The sequence below is a fragment of the Dreissena polymorpha genome, chromosome 1 (genome assembly GCF_020536995.1).
Source record: "Dreissena polymorpha isolate Duluth1 chromosome 1, UMN_Dpol_1.0, whole genome shotgun sequence".
In the NCBI taxonomy this organism is placed as follows: Eukaryota; Metazoa; Mollusca; class Bivalvia; order Myida; family Dreissenidae; genus Dreissena; species Dreissena polymorpha.
The window spans coordinates 94,105,779-94,129,133 of record NC_068355.1 but is presented as its reverse complement, the minus strand read 5'-3'; the positions used below and the strand labels follow the sequence as shown (position 1 = coordinate 94,129,133).

At 35.2% G+C, this 23,355-nt stretch overlaps 1 protein-coding gene across 1 annotated transcript in view; it reads right to left on the bottom strand.

The window, feature by feature from the left end:
* LOC127837553 (serine/threonine-protein kinase BRSK2-like) overlaps positions 1–23,355 on the bottom strand; it is a 92,351-nt gene that overhangs the window by 6,312 nt on the left and 62,684 nt on the right. Inside the window, exons 13-19 of the mRNA XM_052364790.1 lie at positions 20,842–20,942; positions 19,612–19,663; positions 14,101–14,169; positions 11,995–12,197; positions 8,921–8,969; positions 5,534–5,657; positions 4,896–5,076 (exon numbers count right to left, since the gene is read on the bottom strand). Coding sequence (XP_052220750.1) covers positions 4,896–5,076; positions 5,534–5,657; positions 8,921–8,969; positions 11,995–12,197; positions 14,101–14,169; positions 19,612–19,663; positions 20,842–20,942 — 779 coding nt within the window. The remainder of the gene's footprint in view (positions 1–4,895; positions 5,077–5,533; positions 5,658–8,920; positions 8,970–11,994; positions 12,198–14,100; positions 14,170–19,611; positions 19,664–20,841; positions 20,943–23,355) is intronic.

Below are 23,355 nucleotides of genomic sequence, written 5' to 3'. Positions count from 1 at the left end.
AAATAATGCGTTTAAGTTCAGCTTAAATTATTTCTAAATTTAACTGTTTTGTCATGTTATTGTTTTGTCGTCATGCAAATATTATGTTTCTCGTTCGATTGTTGATGTACAATATTAAAAGTTTAAACAGTTTTTGTCATTCAATTTTAACAATTACATCTAGTTAAAAACCATCTCAATATCAAAATAAAAAGTCCAATTCCTTTGTTCAATCAAGCTTTTAATCAAATATTTACGAATATTTGATCAACATCCAATAAAACAAGATATCAATAGAACAAATGTTCTAACCAAGTTTCATGAAGAATGAACAACAAATGGCCCCCTGGAAGCCATGTTTTTCAACAGACTGGAACCATTTTTGAACTCATCCAAGATAATATTGGGACAAATCTTCTGACAAAATTTCATGAAGATCCAACAATAAATGTGGCCTCTACAGTGTTAACAAGGCAAATATTCATGACGCACAACGGAAGACAGACAATTGACAAAAGGTGATCACAAAAGTTCACTATGAGCAAAAAATATTATGCTCATAAAGATTGTCACCATGTGTGAAGATCAGCAAGTGTCATTCAGATTGAACTAAAAATGTGACTAAAAGTATTCACAATGTTTTACTATAAACAGCTGTGGTAGTGCGGTCTTGTTCGCTTACGCAAGTGAACCGGTCATGGGACGGTTACAAGTTATGTAACTTTGTGAGAACTTATGTAATACGGAAATATTTATCAAATCTAATTAATGAACGCTCATTTCCAGTAAGGATAACACCACTGACTGGTTGTAATTCAATTAACTAAAGGTGTCCAGTCAGATACGCCTGAATACACTCAAAGAATTAATCTATAAGTGAAAACCAAAGCAGCTTTAACGAAAATAACTAACTTATTCTTAGAACTAGAAAAATGAAGAACAATAACAGAGAATCAAGAACAGGTACAAACCAAGTCTAAAGAATCTAAGCATCGTTAAAAATGAACAAATACAGCAAATACCTTAATGAATATAAAAAGAAGCCTGTTTAAACTTTTACTCTTATATAAAAGAAGGTGTATTTTCTCAAACCGTCATTGCTATGAATATTAGACCGGTTATATTTACCATTTGTATACCATTTCTGTACATATTGTATCATATAACAAAAGGGAATAGTAACATTATATACTGTGAACTCATTACAATCCAATATTAAGTAAGGAGATTATTCATATCTATGTCTATTCATATCTATGTTTTCAGTAAAATAAAGTCATATCTATGTTTTCAGTAAAATATAAATATAAACTGGAAAAGTCCGGGTTCCTTTAAAAGTCTCGTTATCAATTAATTAATACTGTTATTTTTCAGTCAGATTCAAATTTTATGCTTATTAATAAATACATTTGCATACAATTATCATTATCTAAAACTGCAAATATGTATTGTGTTATTGATTATTTATTCATATGTAGCTAAATTGTAATTTACAAAGTAAAAAGAATAATGACCCAATTACTTTCTTAAGAATATATAGTGAATAATTCAACATTTTGTGCAAGTAGATTATCCTTTAACATGTAATTTGTTTCATTCTCATCAGATTATTTGCAAATGGATAATATCATGATCTCAGAAAATTAAACTGAAGAGCACATTTCATCTTTCTGATCAGTTATCTTAACTCTGGGGAACTCTGTAGGAGTTTTCTCAAAGATGGGTTATCAGTAATAGTTCCCATTATAGATTAATTTGCTACAAACTGATAACAAATATGACAAAACAATTAGTACAGATTTACACAAGAAATGACAACTTAGCCCTAAATATCATTATAATAGAAAAATATGCATTTTGAAGTATTTACCCTTTAAGTGTTTTCAAACCAAGGGGTCTAACAAATTCCAGAGGTGAACTAAAAATAGATTAGGGAAGCAGGTCAAACAAGGGAGCTAACTAGTAGAAAGTTAAATCTAAGTATGTACAGGTTATCTTTCTTTAACATTTTGGCTTATAAGATTTTTGTTAACTTTACTGTTTACATGTTTTCACTATACATGTATACATATAAATAAAACTGCCCCACCCCCTGGCGGCCATGTTTTTCCACCCATCATGACTATTTTCGAACTCGTCTGAGATATCTATAAAATCGATGTTTAGAATTTTTTTTATGATGATTAGGCAAAAAATGGGACTTCTGGAGTGTTCACAAGCTTTTTTTACGATATAAATATAAGGAAAATGACCCCCCCCCCATGGCGGCCATGTTTTTTTACCAATCTGATTTTCAACTCAACCGTCATATCCAGTAAACACATGTTCTGACCAAATTTCATGAAGATTGGACCAAAAATGTGACTTCTAGAGTGTTCACATGTTTTCACTATATACATATAGAGAAAACTGCCCCGCCCCTGGCAGCCATGTTTGTACACCGATCTGGACCATTTTCGAACTCGTTCGAGATATCAATGAAACCAATGTTTTGAACAGGTTTCATGATGATTGGGGAAAAATTGTGACTTCTAGAGTGTTCACAAGGTTTCTCTATAGCCATATAAGGAATACTGCCCCGCCCCCTGACGGCCATGTTTTCAACGGACCGGAACCATTTTTTAACTCAACCAACATATCATTTAGACAAACATTTTGACAAAGTTACATGAAGATTGGGTGTCAAATGTGACTTCTACAGTGTTCACAAGGTTTTTCTTTTTTTTAACCTAGTGACCTAGTTTTTGACCCAGCATGACCCAGTTTCGAACTCAGTCGAGGTATCAATCGTACACATGTTCTGACCAAGTTTCATGAAGATCGGACAATAAATGTGGCCTCTAGAGTGTTCACAAGGCAAAATGTTGACGACGCACGACGGACAAAAGGTGATAACAAAAGCTCACAATGAGCTTGTTGTGCTAAGGTGAGCTAAAAACACATGTTCTGACCAAAGTTACATGAAGATTGGGCATCAAATGTGACTTCTACAGTGTTCACAAGGTTTTTCTTTTTTTTGACCTAGTGACCTAGTTTTTGATCCAGCATGACCTGGTTTTGAACTCAGTCGAGGTATTAATCGGACAAATGTTCTGACCAATTTTCATGAAGATCGGACAATATATAATGCCTCTAGAGTGTTCACAGGGCAAAATGTTGACGACGCACGACAACAGACAGCGGACAAAAGGTGATCACAAAAGCTCACCATGAGCACGTTGTGCTTAGGTGAGCTAAAAATAGCAACAAAATCAATTTCGAATAAGCGACGGAAACGCTGTGTCAATATTTAGTCACTTCCGGTGAACTTCCGGTAAAAACGAAAGTAGACTCCATGAAGTAATGCCACGGTAAGTTGATTTTGTTGATTTTTTTCCAACAAATGTTGACCGAATATCCGAATACTCGTTCGGAAGGATGACCGAATATTAAAATACCAAAATTGGTATTGGTTGCAATCCCTAATTTCAAGTCTATTTGTTGCCATAGCAACCACAATTTTTGAGGCAGGAACAAAATGAAATGACGTGCATAATGTCCATATTGCCATCTATCCATTTTCCAAAATTTCATGAAAAATAATAAGAACTTTTAAAGTTATCGCAGGATCCAGAAAAAAGTGACTGACAGACAGACAGACGGAGTGCAAACCATAAGTCCCCTCCAGTGAAACCGGTAGGGGACTAACAATAAGGGTAACTTTACGCTTTAAATACCACGCAAATACCATCCCACACTAAATGACAAAATATTTTATGCATATCTTTTGATATTTATATGGTTAGGAAAGAAAACAAATCAATAAGCAACTGAAATTTGCAGACATACTTAACTTATCTATAACTGCTGGACTGATGGTCAAACAAACCTGTATGGTTTGCACACACTGCTCCGCGATGTATCTTTGACAAGTGAAAAAATGCGGAAGTCCATGACCACACTTTTTAACAGAGGTTCATCAGAAAGTGGGTCCCTAAATAAGCACTTTTCTTACCTGAGGTACATCAGAAGTGGGTCCTGTGCGTAAATGAGCATACTTCTTACCTGAGGTACATCAGTAAGTGGGTCCATAAATGACCACACTTCTTACCTAAGGTGTGTGTGAAAGTGATGCAGAACATGAGCACAATTCTAACCTTGGGTGTGTGTGAAAGTAAGGCAGTACATGTGCACATTTCTTACCTGAGATGCATGTAAAGGAGATGCAGTACATGAGCACACGTCTAACCTGAGATGTCTGTGAACACTAGGCAGTACATGACCACACTTCTTACCTGAAATGTGTGTGAAAGTGAGGCACTTCAAGACCACACTTCTTACCTGAGATGTGTGTGTGAAAGTGAGGCACTTTATGACCACACTTTGTACCTGTGATCAGTGTGTGAAAGTGAGGCACTTCATGACCACACTTCTTACCTGAGATGTGTGAAAGTGAGGCACTTGATGACCACACTTCTTAACTGAGATGTGTGTGTGACAGTGAGGCACTTGATGACCACACTTCTTATCTGAGATGTGTGTGTGAAAGTGAGGCACTTACCAACCTTCTTACCTGAGATGTGTGTGTGAAAGTGAGGCACTTACCAACCTTCTTACCTGAGATGTGTGTGTGAAAGTAAGGCACTTACCAACCTTCTTACCTGAGATGTGTGTGTGAAAGTAAGGCACTTGATGACTGCACTTCTTACCTGAGATGTGTGTGTGAAAGTGAGGCACTTACCAACCTTCTTACCTGAGATGTGTGTGTGAAAGTGAGGCACTTACAAACCTTCTTACCTGAGATGTGTGTGTGAAAGTAAGGCACTTGATGACTGCACTTCTTACCTGAGATGTGTGTGAAAGTGAGACACTTCATGACCACACTTCTCACCTGAGATGTGTGTGAAAGTGAGGCACTACATGAGCACACTTCTTACCTGAGATGTGTGTGAAAGTGAGGCAGTACATGCTGATCTCGTGGTCCCTGGAGGTACCATGGGCTGGAGTAATGTCCACCTGGAAACGCACGTTGCGTGAAAATACCGAGGAACTTGCGGAGCGCCTGTACTCTGCTCTGAACGTTGTAGTAGACACTACGCTGTGACATAGGTCAGGAGTCTGAAGAACAAGAATATCAGGGATATTGATGGAATCTCCCCACTCACATATGAAAGGATTTACCAATATCATGTAAAATTTACCAACATAACCTTGACATTCATTTCACACCCCTGCAAACTCAATTCCACCAAAATAAATAAGATGTACAAAGTGGCAACTACATGCTCCTCCCCTTTAAGTCAAGATAATAACAGGTGAGAATTTTGATAAAAATATGTTACATTAAAAGGTTTTAATACCACTTAAAATCTGTATTACTTAACAAGCTTTGCAAACATGCGCACTTTTAGAAGCATGAAGTTCTTTGTTTAAGAATGTTTCATATATCATTCTCATTTCCTATGAAAGCTGTTTTAAGAATGTAAAGCACCACTATTATAAACTAATTGAACACAAGTCTATCAAACATATATTTACAAATGCATTCCACAATGTAAACAAAGCTGTGACGTACTGAGAGGAATGCATGAATGAGGTCGGCCTTGATCTGGCAGAGAGGTTTGTCGCGCACCATAACAAAGTGATGCTCCTCTCTATCAGAGCCCATCAGAGACCCAAACCAGGACTTCTTTGTCATTCTGAAATGTACACAAACTATGGGATTGTTTTTTTTTCTATTAATTGTCAAAGAAAATTTTGTTTCAAGCCTAGTCAATCACTTAATAGGTCACTGTAGCGTAGTGGATACAGTGTCGGCCTAGCAACCGATAGATAAAGGGTACCATGCCCACTTGGGAAGTGATCATTAGAGCCCTCCAAAGACACAAAGTACTGGTTCTATCCAGGAAAAGGACTTCAGAATGTTTAAAAACCCTTAGGCTTTCTATGCAATAAGGCTAAAATAAATAGGTTTATATTAACTTAATTGCTTACACTTCAACATTTACACATTTCTTATGGAAAATCAAAAACAGGTATCATTATTTGTAGAGTCAATTTAAAGAATACCATGATGCCGAAATTAAAAGGTTTGTACTGGTCGTGTACGTAATTCCGGCCTGTACGTAAAAATCGGCCACCTGTGTTTAATCATTTTCATGATCTAAACACACATATTTTGATTATTTTTTTAACAATCAACTTGAAAACTAACCCTACTCTCAATATTTTGCAAATTAAAGAAGCTTATCACTGTAAACGTTTGCATTAAAATGTCTCAAACATAACACAAAATATTTGTCACATGGGAAAAGTGACGTCATCATCCATTGCGAAAATTATATTCATATAAGAAACAAATATATTTGATAAAATTATTATCTTCAATATTGCATAAGTTATGGCAAAATGTTAAAGATTTTCTTTTTTTTCTCAAATTCAAGGGGAGATAATTCTTGACGTTTTACTCTGATGTAACCCATTTTCGAGTCCTAATTAATATGAAGACACTGAACAAGTTTGAAAAGAATCGGATGAAAACTGTGGACTTTATCGCTTAAACAAGAAAAAGTCTAACGCACGCACGCATTTGAATTACTTTTTTTTTACCTTTGACTTGCATGCTAAATATGAAGTTGCTATCTTCAATATTGTAAAAGTTATGGCAAAATGTTAAAAGATTTTAATTTTTTTCTCAAATTCAAGGGGAGATAATTCTGGACTTTTAACTCCAATATTGCTCATTTTCAATAGGGTTTGACTCATCATTCAGATAAAGACACTGTGCAAGTTGGGAAATGATTGGATGAAAACTTTGGACTTTCTTAAGTAAACAAGCCTTATTTCACAATTTTCTCAAATTCAAGGGGAGATAATTCTGGACTTTTTACTCTGATGTAACCCATTTTCAATAGGGTTTGAGTCCTCATTAATATAAAGACACTGAACAAGTTTGAAAAGAATCGGATGAAAACTGTGGACTTTATCGTGTAAACAAGAAAAAGTCTAACGCACGCACAACAGAAACCTGCTCTGACATAAGCTCTTCAAGCCTTCGGCCAGTAGAGCTAAAAATCAGGACCTAAATATAAACTTTTAATATATAAATTACCTCCCTTGATTTGAATATTAATAGGTTACATGTTGTAAAATTAAATGTAAGCGTTTACTAAAAATCTACACTAAAGTCAACTTTTTAAACAAAATGTTTTTACTTTCTTAGCTATGTTAGAAAAAATTGATAAAAACTATTATTTTTTTTTTTTTTTGAATTTGCAGTTCTCCATTAACAGTGCCTGTTTATATTTATTAAAATAGGTGGCCAATTTTTTAGGTACAATTGCCCTACGAAAATTGATAGTTTATATGTCATTAATTTCTGTTCATAAAAGTAACATACACTGATCTAATTATATTGAAATTTTCATGCTAGGTGAGTTTTATTCCCAGGAATGTAATATTAAGTTTAGTTTCAACCAGTTGCATAAAACAAAAGATTTTGTTAAAATAGTCCCAAAAGTGGTTGGAATTACATACACGACCAGTATAGTTTGAATGAGTTATTTAAGCTTCAACAGACAGCTACATTGAATCCTCTGGTATCGATAACAAGATGCAAAGCGTTGCTATGATACATATCCTAAGCCCAGTATTGGATTGCGTACAAGATGCTTAACACGTTGCTATGATACATGTTTTCCACATATCCTTAGCCCAGTATTGCACTGGGTACAAGATGCTTAATATGTTGCTATGATACATATCCTTAGCCCAGTATTGCACTTGGTACAAGATGCTTAACACGTTGCTATGATACATATCCTTAGCCCAGTATTGCACTTGGTACAAGATGCTTAACACGTTGCTATGATACATATCCTTAGCCCAGTATTGCACTTGGTACAAGATGCTTTACACGTTGCTATGATACATATCCTTAGCCCAGTATTGCACTTGGTACAAGATGCTTAACACGTTGCTATGATACATATCCTTAGCCCAGTATTGCACTTGGTACAAGATGCTTAACACGTTGCTATGATACATATCCTTAGCCCAGTATTGCACTTGGTACAAGATGCTTAACACGTTGCTATGATACATATCCTTAGCCCAGTATTGCACTTGGTACAAGATGCTTAACACGTTGCTATGATACATATCCTTAGCCCAGTATTGCACTTGGTACAAGATGCTTAACACGTTGCTATGATACATATCCTTAGCCCAGTATTGCACTTGGTACAAGATGCTTAACACGTTGCTATGAAACATATCCTTAGCCCAGTATTGCACTTGGTACAAGATGCTTAATACGTTGCTATGATACATATCCTTAGCCCAGTATTGCACTTGGTACAAGATGCTTAACACGTTGCTATGATACATATCCTTAGCCCAGTATTGCACTGGGTACAAGATGCTTAACACGTTGCTATGATACATATCCTTAGCCCAGTATTGCACTGGGTACAAGATGCTTAACACGTTGCTATGATACATATCCTTAGCCCAGTATTACACTGGGTACAAGATGCTTAACATGTCGCTATGATACATATACTTAGCCCAGTATTGCACTGGTTACAAGATGCTTAATACGTTGCTATGATACATGTTTTCCACATATACTTAGCCCAGTATTGGATTAGGTACAAGATGCTTAACACGTTGATATGATACATATCCTTAGCCCAGTATTGGACAGGGTACAAGATGCTTAACAAGTTGCAATAAAACATATACTTAGCCCAGTATTGCACTGGGTACAAGATGTTTAACACGTTGCTATGAAACATATACTTAGCCCAGTATTGCACTGGGTACAAGATGCTTAACACGTTGCTATGATACATGTTTTCCACATATACTTAGCCTAGTATTGCACTGGGTACAAGATGCTTAACAGGTTGCTATGAAACATATACTTAGCCCAGTATTGCACTGGGTACAAGATGCTTACTCTGGTGAGGAGTCCGGAGTCATTCCTGTCATGGAATCCTCACTAGGCACTGAAACACAGAGGCCACAGACTGTTTGAGCATTGCAAACTTCACAGAACACATGCAATACAAGAGGTACCGGTATACTGTATGTACAATGGTTTTCCATTCGTAAAGAAAGAAACTTTTCAACATCAATAAATGTAACAAAGCTCTTTTACATTTTAAAATGTGTAAATTAAACTTATTTTTAACCAACTTTCATTTAAAAGTTAAGTGTACACTTTTGCTGTTGTATTCAAATATGAACTGTAAACATATAACAAAAAGCATATTAAAGTAGTGAATTACCATTGTTATTATTGATAATTCTTTTAGGTAATCAATGCCAAAAAACATTGTCCACAAAAGTCTTGTAAATTGCAGAGCCAGAAAATCTTGTGAATACATATTTGCAATGGCCCAAAGAACAAAACAACTTTTAACAAGAGCGCTGCATTACGAGTGCCACGCTCGGCTACGAAAGCTTGTCAGATTTTTTTTTTAGAGGTCACATTGACCTTGACCTTTGACCTAGTGACCCAAAATGGGTGTGGCGTGTAGAACTCATCAAGGTGCATCTACATATGAAGTTTCAAAGTTATAGGTGGAAGCACTTTGATTTTAGAGGCAATGTTAAGGTTTTTGTTAAAGTTTTATATTAGAGGTCACAGTGACCTTGACCTTTGACCTAGTGACCCAAAAATGGGTGTGGCATGTAGAACTCATCAAGGTGCAACTACATATGAAGTTTCAAAGTTGTAGGTGGAAGCACTTTGATTTTAGAGCCTATGTTAAAGTTTGATATTAGAGGTCACAGTGACCTTGACCTTTGACCTAGTGACCCACAAATGGGTGTGGCGTGTAGAACTCATCAAGGTGCATCTACCTATGAACTTTCAAAGTTGTAGGTGGAAGCACTTTGATTTTAGAGCCAATGTTAAGGTTTTAGCTTGACGCCTACGGGGGACGTCGAACGAGCTGGCTATAACAATAGCTCAGGTTTTCTCCGAAAACAGCCTAGCTAAAAATTATACTACATTCTTTAAAAAAAGTATACATGAAAAGAAAACAATAAAAGCAAACAAATTATGCAAGGTCTTGTCACAAATTTTACTTTTTCCCCACATCGCTTTTTTAGCTAGATGCAAGGAAAAACACAAAGGAATGTGTGTATCACTGGGGACAAAAACTGTCAAGAACATGTATTGTTTAGGTTTCTTTTGAGAAATGTGGAAGTAGTATGCTACACAAAATAATAAAATTTAATGTGGAAAAACATCCAAAATACCCCCAAAACCAACAGAATGACTTGAAATGACCCCCAGCCCTGTGGGAGTAGAGTAAAATAAAAAAATAATTTCCAATATTAGTACATGTATTGTATAGTTATGAATATATGCAAGCAAAAACCAACAAACCATATACTGTTCAACAGGGAGTGAGTTACAAGGTATTATTTTTCAAGTGAAACACATTTCATGACTTCATGAGAACAATCATTGATGAGTACATGTATGTTAATATTTCACTTTCAATGCAATACATGCTGCATTCTATAGAATAATATTGAAATATAAATAAATGATGACATGATTAACAAGGCTATTGCCAAGCAATATATGTCCCCTACCGGCTCCACCATTGTTAGAAATATATATATAAAAAATATTATATTGCTTTGTTGCCATAGCAACCAGAATTTTGGATGTAGGAACAAAATGAAATGACATGCATAATGTCCATATTGCCATCTATCCATCTTTCAAGTTTCATGAAAAAATATTAAAAACTGTTAAAGTTATCACAGGATCCAGAGAAGTGTGACATACTCACAGACTCACGGACTAAAGGACTCACGGACACACAGGGCGCAAACCATAAGTCCCCTCTGGTGAAACCGGTAGGGGACAATAACTGTGGTGAAAAACTGATACAAAGATATGCATATATACACATAATATATATTATATATATATATACGAACAAGAGCTGTCTCCATCGAAAGACATATGCCCTGAAAAATGCTTTTTTGAAACCTAAATGCAGATTTTGAAACCTAAGCGCAGACCCTAAGTTCAAGGTCAAGGTAAAGGGGTCAAAATGTGTGTGCGTATGAAAAGGCCTTGTCCATATACACATGCATACTAAATATGTAGGTTACATCTGAAGGGGCATAGAAGTTATCAGCATTTTTCGAAACCTAAACGCAAAAGTGTGACAGACAGACAGTGCAACTGCTATATGCCACCCTACCGGGGGCATAGAAATAAATCTTAAGAGTCATAAACAAGTCATGCCTCTTGCAAATTGTCTTTTATTTGAAATTTCTGGAATGTGTGAGGAATTTTCTGTCTCATTTGCTGCTTGTGCTAAGATAGTATGGCCTTACAAAATTGTGTCATTGTAAGAAGAGTACTCAACAATTGACATCCCTATGCTGGAAAAAGGCAATTATGCATTTAATCTATCCATAGCTGCACCATTTTAGCCCAATCTAGCCCAGCAATTCACACACATAAATTGTAAGATTGGAAGAAAAACAGAATAGCTTTATTTAGAAATTTATTGTGTTCAAGTTAAAAAGAATGACCTACTAAAGGCTGTCTTTACCAATAGCTCACATAGCAAAGCAAGCTCAGGTGAACTATATAGGCTGCATATGCTTATGATCATAGATATATTTTTTTTTGTACATATCTGAAGTTAAATAGTTAACCAGCATGCTGTTTAGTTTTGAGAGATATCTTCAAAAAAGAGACATATTTTTACTGAAGTTAAGTTCTGCCATATGACATCACAAAAATGATTACCAAACACCTTAAAAATGGACAACTCAGATGACAGTCAAACATGATGGCCGTGAAAGACTTCCATCTTAAATGTTCACTCCATTACACTTCAACTCACCAAACCAAATAAACCAATAAGCATTCCAACAGGGTCACATGCTATATCACATGACCAGATTCAAAATGTTAAAATTCACCTGGTAGAAGAAAGGGGTCTCTAAAGGCTGTGACCCCATTGGCCCCATGATTGGGGTATGGTATACCTTGGAGTTTTCTTCTATGGAACCTTGGTGAGCCCAGGAAGCTGTTCTTGATGGTGTGTAGCCTGGATTTCCATGGGGTGTTCTGCACCCCTGGAGAGGTGGGTGGGGTAGGGCCTGTGCTATGGGAGGAAGGACCACGGCTGAGTTTCGGACTAAGCAATGGTGAACCATTTGAACTGGCTGAAGACAAACTTGCCTTGCGACTGTAAATAGAATACATATATCTGTAAATAATCTATAATGTTCAATTAATGGTATAAAAGGTAATATAAGCAACTATATTATGCGAATGATATGATATTATGATTTCCTATGCATTTGTAGGTAAGACTTTTAAATATTAGAACACGTTTAGCATCTCTATTTATCTGGCAATTAATGTATACTTCACACTTTTTTATCAGCTGTTGCAAATATAACGAGACTATTGCCAAGCAATATATGTCCCCTACCGGCTCCACCATTGTCAGAAATTCCACCATTGTCAGATTTTTTAAATTTGTTGCCATAGCAACCAGAATTTTTGACGTAGGAACAAAATGAAACGACGTGAATAATGTCCATATTGCCATCTATCCATGTTTCAAGTTTCATGAAAAAATATGAAGAACTTTTAAAGTTATCGCAGGATCCAGAAAAACACCATTTTCAGCAGTATTTCTAGTCTATTTGTTGCCAAAGCAACCAGAATTTTTGATGTAGGAACAAAATGAAATGACGTGCATAATGTCCATATTGCCATCTATCCATGTTTTTTAATTTCATGAAAAAATATGAAGAACTTTTAATGTTATCCTAGGATCCAGAAAAGTGTGACAGACAGACAGACGGACAGACAGACAGACAGAGCGCAAACCATAAGTCCCCTCCGGTGAAACCGGTAAAGGACAATAAAAATGCGATACAACAAATAGTCTAGGGTGAAACAGAATAGTTAGAAATATCTCATCTTTCCTAGTACTTGATCTTCTTGGTTTTAAAGCATAGTGTGCCACATGCTGTGTTATAACAACTCAGGAATTAAGAAACAATTGACAAACCACAATATTATAACCAGGATTTTTAACTTTGTTGAAGACCTGGTAAAAAACAAAATGGGTCATACTTATAATTAAATACTGGTCTGATATATCAGAATAGGCTATTGACCTTATAATATGAGTATGACTGTGAAGATCCGCATTAACCAATGATTTCAAAGTATGACCCTGAAGTTATGGGGTAGTTTTAATTGAAAATCGGTGAAGGAAACAGAGATACATAAGAATGTTAATCATTCTGCTTCGGTGAACATACAATTTATTGGTCTTAATCAGTTTCCTTACATATTGACCATGAAGATATTGTTTCAATTTTATTTCTATAGAAACTGGAAGAATTCATATTTGTTGAAGGCAATTTTTAAAACCAATTATCTCTTGCACTGAATTGTTGCTGGTCAGCTTAAGTTTCAATTATATTTGTAAAACTCACAGATACCAGCTTGTTGTACCCAAACCTCAACTTGAGTTTCCAAAGTACTCAAAAAGGGCATAACTCTGCTAAATTGTATGTCAGAGTTATTTTTAAGTGAGTCAGCTCACATAATGGCCCTGAATAATTGTGAAGTTTTAATTGAATACCTGTTGTAGCTGAGAGTGTTGCATACAGACCTTTAAAAATACATACAAACAAGCAAATTTGTTGAATTGATATCCCCGCCAATATGCTTTTGGACACAAAAGTGATATATTTGACACTCAAAAAAGCATTTTTTCAAGATACAAAGGGCCATAATTCCTTTATTAACAGATGCTGTACAATGCCATTTGGCGTGCATCATCCTAGTATCCATATATATACTCATACCAAGTTTCAATGAAATTTGTCAAAGCACTTTCAAGATATGGCTCCGGACAGACGGAAAGACGGATGGAAAGACGGATGAACAACGCCAAAACAATATCCCTCCGCCAATGGCGGAGGATGGTACAGCATTACTCAAAACATTATAATTAATAGTTCAACTTAATCTACAAAATTAATGAAGCAATACACATAAACAGAATACACAGAGAAAACTTCAACTGTTTCATAAGAAGCAAGCCATCTTGGAGGAGCACTTACGCTTTTTGAATAGCAAGTGCCCGTCTGCCAGCAGTAGGTGAGCCTTCACTAATACTTCCAAGGGACAATCTGTTAGTCAGACAAAAACAAACTCAGGCACTCAGTTAGTGAAAGCAACATGTTAGTAAGAGCTAACAAGTTATATTTTGATTTACATATGGGAGCACACACTCAATATCAAAATATGATGAAAAATCAAAAACATGTTTAAGTCATAGATTTTTATGAAATACTGACTAAAGTGAGGTTGTTTATTATACTGACTAAAGCAAGTGTCTATTTTGCAAACAAAATAAACCTGATCATTCAATCTGGATTCGGTAATTTCATATATTTGATAGTCCTATTGTTTCTCTGTCTTGTACAGGGTGTTTTTAACCATTTAAGTGCTGAATTGATTTCAACAGTAATATTTGCAAGTGCTGAATTGTTTTATGATAAACAGAAGTTATAGTAATAGTTCACTGAAACTGATGAACAATTATTAATACATGCAAAATCCACATGGAAATTGAACTGTGTTACTTGTACATGACGACCTATCAATGGACTGAAAATATGATCATTACCTATAAATATGTTACCACGGTTGCCATGGTAATAATAAGAAATATCTAAAATTACACCCTTTAAATGAATTGCATGCTTTTATTCATAGCTGTTAGTCCTTAAAATAATAAAAGTTAATATAGCAAAAAACCACCTTATTTAAACAAACAAACAGAAAACACTATCACAATTAGAGTATAGAAACGGAAAAACTTTACCACGCATAGTCACATTTTACTTACAGCATACAGATTTAGAGATTGAGAATTGTTCATACAATGTATTGTGAAACAAGGACGGCTATTGATGTTATTTAAAACAAGAGCACCGCATAACGGTGGCAAACGCTCGGCTGCGGGCGCATTTTGAATAAATGAAAGCTTGTCAGATTTTTTTTTTTTTTAAACAGTCCCTTGACCTAGCAACCCAACAATGGGTGTGGCGTGTAGAACTCATCAAGGTGCATCTACATATGAAGTTTCAAAGTTGTAGGTGGAAGCACTTTGATTTTAGAGCAAAATGTCAAGGTTTTAGCATAGCAGGCGCCGGCCGGCGGATGACAAGCTGGCTATGACAATACCTCGGGTTTTCTCCAAAAACAGCCAAGCTAAAAATGATCAGTGTTACTTGCAATACATCTATTTATAAAGAGTTGTTTTAATAAGAAAGCAATCCTATTTATTATGTTGCCATGGTAACACAACTGAAAAGGTAGATCGTTCTTCTTTGTTTAAATAGTCACCATACAATGGAAGGTGGGTTGGCACGCAGTTGACCGTTCCAAGACAAGCATGAATTATGTAAATTGTAAATTCTTGTAAAAAAATAATACAAATAATTAGTTGTTAATAAGCAGCACCAACATTTGCATTTAAAAGGGACCTTTTCACAGATTTTGGCATGTATTAAAGTCATTTAACCCTTGATATTGATTAATGTACACATTGGATCTAAAAAAACAAAAATCAAACTAAAGAAAGAAAAGTAACCTCAACTGGTCTCGAACCACTCACCCCTGGAGTAAAACTCTGACGCTTAGACCACTGAGCCATCCATGCTCATACAATTAGTGATTTATTTTATACTTTATATAAGCAATCCTCGTAGTGTCACAAAATATAACAACCATAACAGAACTCTTCAAATTATTAAATCGTTTCGTGTTGCAATGCTTTATCATTTTCAGGGTTTTAAATCATCAAAAGATGCCTACAATGGATATTTAAGAGCAGGAATTATTCAGTAACTGTTTCCTCACAAATATCATAACTACATCGAAAATTTGTGAATCTAAAACATTTTTTTTTAAGTTTTTCAATTTACCAAAACATGAAAACATCCCTTTAAGGGTGATATTCTGAACAATGAATCTATATGAAAACAAGTACAGCTCCATACCCTTATTATATGTTGAATGTTGAATAGTCAGTTACACATACACCCATTGTTTATTTTAGACTAAAACTAGAGCTTTGTCACAGACGTGACAAATACCCCCACATGCCACATTGACACAGAATATTTTGCATGTTGTCTTAAAAACAAGAGGGCCATGATGGCCCTGTATCGCTCCACTGCTGAAAAAATATAGGTCCTATTTAAGCACATGTACACTTTTGTGACCCCCTGGGCTGGGTCAAATTTAACCCCAGGGGCATAATTTGAGCAAACTTTGTAGAGGACTACTATACCTCACTACATACAAAATGTGGTAACCCTAGGTCCTAGAGTTAAGGACAAGAATATTTTAAAAGTTTTCACAAAATAAGCAAGATATAAGCGTATATAATCTTCAATTTTGTAACCTGCAGGTCAGGGTCAAATTTGACCCAAAGGGCATAATTTGAACAAACTTGGTAGAGGACTATAAGATGTTACTGCATACCAAATTTGGTAGCCATAGTTCGAATGGTTTTTGACAAGAAGATTTTTACAGATTTCACAAAATAGGCGCTTTATAAGCGTTTATTCAATTTTGTGACCCCCCAGGGCAGGGTCAAAGTTGACCCCAGAGGCATTATTTGAACAAATTTGGTAGAGGTTTATTAGATGTCACTACATACCAAATTTGGTAGCCCTAGGCCCAATGGTTATGGACAAAAAGATTTTTAAAGTTTTCACAAAATTGCCCCTATAAGCGTATGTTCAGTTTTGTGACCCCCCCGGGCAAGGTCAAATTTGACCCAAGGGGCATAATTTGAACAAACTTGGTAGAGAACTATTAGATGTCACTACATACCAAATTTGGTAGCCCTATGCCTTATGGTTAAGGACAGAAAGATTTTTAAAGTTTTCACAAAATAGGCACTATATAAGCATATAATCGATTTTGTGGCCCCCAGGACAGGGTCAAATATGACCCCTGGCGCATAATTTGAACAAACTAAGTAGAGGACTATACAATGTCACTACATACCAAATTGTGTAGCCCTAGGCCTAATAATTATGGACAAGTTTTTTTTTTAAGTTTTCACAAAATAGGCATAATATAAGCATATGTTCAATTTTGTGACCCCCAGGGCAGGGTCAAATTTGACCCAAGGGATAACATTTGAAAAAATTTGGTAGAGGACTATTAGATGCCACTACATACTAAATTTGATAGCCCTAGGCTGGATGGTTATGGTCAAAAAGATTTTTGAAGTTTTCACAAAATAGGCCTTATATAAGCATATGTTCAATTTTGTGACCTTCGGACAGGGTCAAACTTGACCCCAGGGGCATAATTTAAAAAAAACTTGGTAGAGGACTATAAGATGTCACTACATACCAAATTTGGTAGCCCTAGGCCCAATGGTTATGGACAAGAATATTTTTAAAGTTTTAACAAAATAAGCCCTTTATAAGCATATATTCAATTTTGTGACCACCTGGGCAGTTTCGAATTTGACCCCAGGGGCATAATTTGAACAAACTAAGAAGAGAACTAATACATGTCACTACATACCAAATTTGGTAGCCCTTTGCCATACCGTTATGGACAAGAGATTTTTAAAGTCTTCACAAAATAGGCCTTATATAAGCATATGTTCAATTTTGTTACCCTCGGGGCAGGGTCAAACTTGACCCCAGGAGCATAATTTGAGCAAACTTGGTGGAGGACTATAAGATGTCACTACATAGCAAATTTGGTAGCCCTAGGCCCAATGGATACTGACAAAAAGATTTTTAAAGTTTTCACAAAATAAGCACTTTATAAGCATATATTCAATTTTGTGACTCCGGGGCAGTTTCAAATTTGACCCCAGGGGCATAATTTGAACAAACTAAGAAGAGAACTATTACATGTCACTACATACCAAATTTGGTAGCCCTATGCCATACGGTTATGACAAAAAGATTTTTTAAAGTTTTCACAAAAAAGGCCTTATATAAGCATATGTTCAATTTTGTGACCCTCTGGGCATGGTCAAACTTGACCCCATGGGCATAATTTGAACAAACTTGGTAGAGGACTATAAGATGCCACTACATACCAAATTTGGTAGTCCTAGGCCCAATGGTTATGGTCGTAAAGATTTTTAAAGTTTTCACAAAATAGACCTTATATAAGCATATGTTCAATTTTGTGACCCCCGGGGCAGGGTCAAATTTAACCCCAGGGGGTCACAAAATTTGACTATTAGATGCCTCTACATACCAAATTTGGTAGCCCTAGGCCAATGGTAATGGACGGGAGATTTTGAAAGTTTTCACAAAATAGGCCTTATATAAGCAAATTTTCAATTTTGTGACCCCCAGGGCAGGGTCAAATTTGACCCCAGGGGCATAACTTGAACAAATTTGAAAGAGGTTCAACCCAGGAACATTCCTGAGAAATTTCATCAGAATTGGACCAGTAGTTTAGGAGAAGAAGATGTTTAAAGGAAAAGTTAACGCACACACACACGGACGCACGACGGACACAGGGCCATGACATAAGCCCAGCTGGCCTTTGGCCAGTGCAGCTAAAAAAACTGCAGAAACCATGCTCAATTTTTTAAATGCACTAAGTGTCCCCGTGACCTAGTTTTTGATCCGGTATGGCCCATGTTCGAACTTAACCTAGACATCATCTAGATACAACTTCTGACCAAGCGTGGTGAAGATCAGATGTAAACTACTTGAATTAGAGAACGGACACCATGCGCAATGTTGAAAATGCAGTAAGTGACCCCGTAACCTAGTTTTTGACCTGCTATGCCCAATGTTCGAACTTAGCCCAGACATCATCTAGATACAACTTCTGACCAAGCTTGGTGAAGATCGGATGAAAACTACTTGAATTAGAGAGCGGACAACATGCTCAATGTTTAAAATGCACTAAGTGACCCAGTGATCTATTTTTTAATCCCGCATAACTCATATTCGAACTTGACCTAGACAATATCTAGATACAACATCTGACCAAGTTTGGTAAAGATCGGATGAAAACTACTTGAATTAGAGAGCAGACACTTAATACGGACCGACAGACCGACCAACAGACAAGCTCACTCCTATATACACCCCTAAACTTCATTTGTGGGGGTATGATTAATGTATAGTCAGTAATCACAAAGTGGTTTGCGTAAGTATTGTTAGTCATGCACCACAGCATTCCATACATTATTGTTAGTTACATCAATTTATAGTATTGACTAAAGATACCTTATTGGCTTTAGCAAGAATAATCCCTGATGATGAAGAGTACACTTTGCACCATTTTCACACCAATTGTTACTGTCAGAAAAAAATATCCATATCCAAATATACATACTGTGACATTGTAGTCCTTTATAATGTGTGCAGTTTTATCAAATTGATTTGGAGTGATTTAAGTCACATTACATTGGTCACGATATTTTAATTTATACCACAAGTGCAAGTATTTTTCAGTTTTGCTTTGAATATCTGATGCCATTCAACAGGAGAAAAAACAGCTGACTTGAAGGATTGTCACAAAGATAATTTCTGCGTAAAAGTGACTTTTGAATAACAAACCTAGGCTGGCCATTCAACTGCACTGCATCGATCCTTTTCCTAGGTGGGTCCGCTGAAACAAAGAATAACATACATGTATACAGAAAATCATGTTTACAATGCTAAGATTACTTTTACATTTGTGTTTTGGAAACCATCTACTGAACATTTAACAATAAAATGTATTCTATAATGGAGTAGCTTCACAGGCCATTAAGCGAAAAATTACCGACATTTTACTCATGGTCTTGCCAGTATTTTGCAATTATTTGTCTATTAATTGTATAACAATAATAAGAAGAATAACACCAAGTTAAGACAGACATAAATGATTTTTTAAGTGAAAATAAAAGATAGAGATGTAAAATTGTGATAATTACCTACAATTTTCAGGGGGTCCTGTTTATAACATTTGCTTGCATTGGACAAATAATGTATTTGACTATTTCAAATTCAAATCATGTCCATGTATAATTTTAATATACATACAATATAATATAATTTACAGGGCCCTCAATCTATCAAATCTGCCGCCGAATTTCGGCGGCAGTCCCCCACCTGAAAAGTATACTTTTTTCCCCTTTTTGGGGGAAAAATTCCCCCTAAAAAAAATAAATAAAAAATAATTTATTTTTATTTTTATTTTTTTAAATAGAAAGATGTGTCTCATGATTATTATATCTCAATTCTATTTCAAATTAATCTTTTCAAACAAACTAAATTATGAAAAATGCAATGAATATAGTGCAAACATGTACAAATGAAATCATGAGAGAGTAAGTAAAAAAATCCCCCAAAAAGGGAAACGCCGCGAAAATTCCCCCTCCTAAGGGCTGCGGACCCCTTCCCCCAAAGTAGTGTGAGGGCCCTGATTTAGTAGTAATTACTGTAAAACATTAATTTTGGAAAATTTGCAGTGAAAGACACTTAGGAACGCTATTACACTTCTAAGTATTGTCACTTAAGCTAAGTGGTGCTTAGCAGCAATGTCACTTAACCCTTTGCATGCTGGGAAATTTGTCGTCTGCTAAAATGTCGTCTGCTGTATTTCTAAAATTAGCCATTTCTTCGATTTTTTTTCAAACAATACTATCAGAATAGCAAACAGTTTTGATCCTGATGAGACGCCACATTCCGTGGTGTCTCATCTGGATCCAAACTGTTTGCAAAGGCCTTCAAAGTTCGGTTCCAGCACTGAAAGAGTTAAACACATGAAGAGAAGACATTAGTTACATATCAATCTCTGGTTACCGGACTCCGATCTGTGACGTATTTCTATCGCATCCTCTACACAAGGGTTCCTGAGTTTCCTATCTAACAGTAGGAAATATATCACCTTCTCTGTGTTGTGGCTGCAAAATGGAAATCAACTTGTATTATACTTTAAGCCGCGTTCTGAGAGGTCTGGGCTTACTGCATGTGCGTAAAGTGTCGTCCCAGATTAGCCTGTGCAGTCGCACTGGCTAATCAGGGGCGACACTTTTTGCTTTTATGGTATTTTTAGTTTCAAAGAAATCCCTCCTTACCGAAAATCAAGTTTAGATGGAAAATGTCATCACTGATTAGCCTGTGCTAGCCTGTGCTATTCATTAAGCCCCGTTTACTCAGAGTAATGCTCCTTTTATTGGTAACTTTACAGACTACAATTGAAAGTTCAAATATTCTTCAAAAGGACTGCATTGTTTTTCTGATTGTCTGAATCATGTCATTGAAGTTACGCCACAAGCCTACAATTTCTTATATTAACTTATGTGCTAAAGAATCATTATTATGGGTGGGAGATGCCCTCATAGAATCAATCTTGTGTTTTTTTACAAGAGCAGGACATGCATAATTGGAAGCAAGAATCCAATCATAAACTACTGCAACACTAGAGTAATGTGCTGATTTCTTGCATTGGTCATGCAGCCCAAAACATAGACAGGCAAATCAATACCATTTATCAAAGAACTCTGGTTGAGGAAGAAGCATTTCAGCAAATCAATACTTTGTCTGCCATACCAAATTGATGGACACATACAACACATCTTGCTAAACAAAAATGGATTACGTAATACAATTTGACATGACAATATATTGTCATTAAAAAGACATTTCTTGACAGGCCATAGCTGTTTAAGATTTTCAACACTTTCTCAAGAAAATCTCAAGTACAAAATACACAACAGATATTACAGATTGCATTACAGATATAATATGACTGGATCTAAACTATGAAATTCAAGAATATGACTGGATCTAAACTATGAAATTCAAGTATATGACTGGATCTAAACTATGAAATTCAAGAATATGACTGAATCTAAACTATAAAATTCAAGAATATGACTGGATCTAAACTGTGAAATTCAAGAATATGACAGGATCTCAACTATGAACTTCAAGAATATGACTGAATCTCAACTATGAACTTCAAGAATATGACTGGATCTAAACTATGAAATTCAAGAATATGACTGAATCTAAACTATGAAATTCAAGAATATGACTGGGTGTAAACTATGAAATTCAAGAATATGACTGGGTGTAAACTATGAAATTCAAGAATATGACTGAATGAAAACTATGAAATTCAAGAATATGACTGGAACTTAACTATGAAATTCAAGAATATGACTGAATCTAAACTATGAAATTCAAGAATATGACTGGATCTAAACTATGAAATTCAAGAATATGACTGGGTGTAAACTATGAAATTCAAGAATATGACTGGATGTAAACTATGAAATTCAAGAATATGACTGAATCTAAACTATGAAATTCGAGAATATGACTGGATCTAAACTATGAAATTCAAGAATATGACTGAATCTTAACTTTGAAATTCAAGAATATGACTGAATCTAAACTATGAAATTCAAGAATATGACTGAATCTTAACTATGAAATTCAAGAATATGACTGAATCTAAACTATGAAATTCAAGAATATGACTAGACTTTAACTATGATTCCAAGAATATGACTGAATCTAAACTATGAAATTCAAGAATATGACTGAATCTAAACTATGAAATTCAAGAATATGACTGAATCTCAACTATGAACATCAAGAATATGACTGAATCTCAACTATGAACTTCAAGAATATGACTGGATCTAAACAATGAAATTCAAGAATATGACTGGGTGTAAACTATGAAATTCAAGAATATGACTGGATGTAAACTATGAAATTCAAGAATATGACTAAATCTAAACTATGAAATTAGAGAATATGACTGGATCTAAACTATGAAATTCAAGAATATGACTGAATCTAAACTTTGAAATTCAAGAATATGACTGAATCTAAACTTTGAAATTCAAGAATATGACTGAATCTAAACTATGAAATTCAAGAATATGACTGAATCTTAACTATGAAATTTAAGAATATGAAGGAATCTTAACTATGAAATTCAAGAATATGACTGGACTTTAACTATGATTCCAAGAATATGACTGAATCTAAACTATGAAATTCAAGAATATGACTGAATCTAAACTATGAAATTCGAGAATATGATTGGGTGTAAACTATGAAATTCAAGAATATGACTGAATCTAAACTTTGAAATTCAAGAATATGACTGAATCTAAACTTTGAAATTCAAGAATATGACTGAATCTAAACTATGAAATTAGAGAATATGACTGGATCTAAACTATGAAATTCAAGAATATGACTGAATCTAAACTATGAAATTCAAGAATATGACTGAATCTAAACTATGAAATTCAAGAATATGACTGAATCTTAACTATGAAATTCAAGAATATG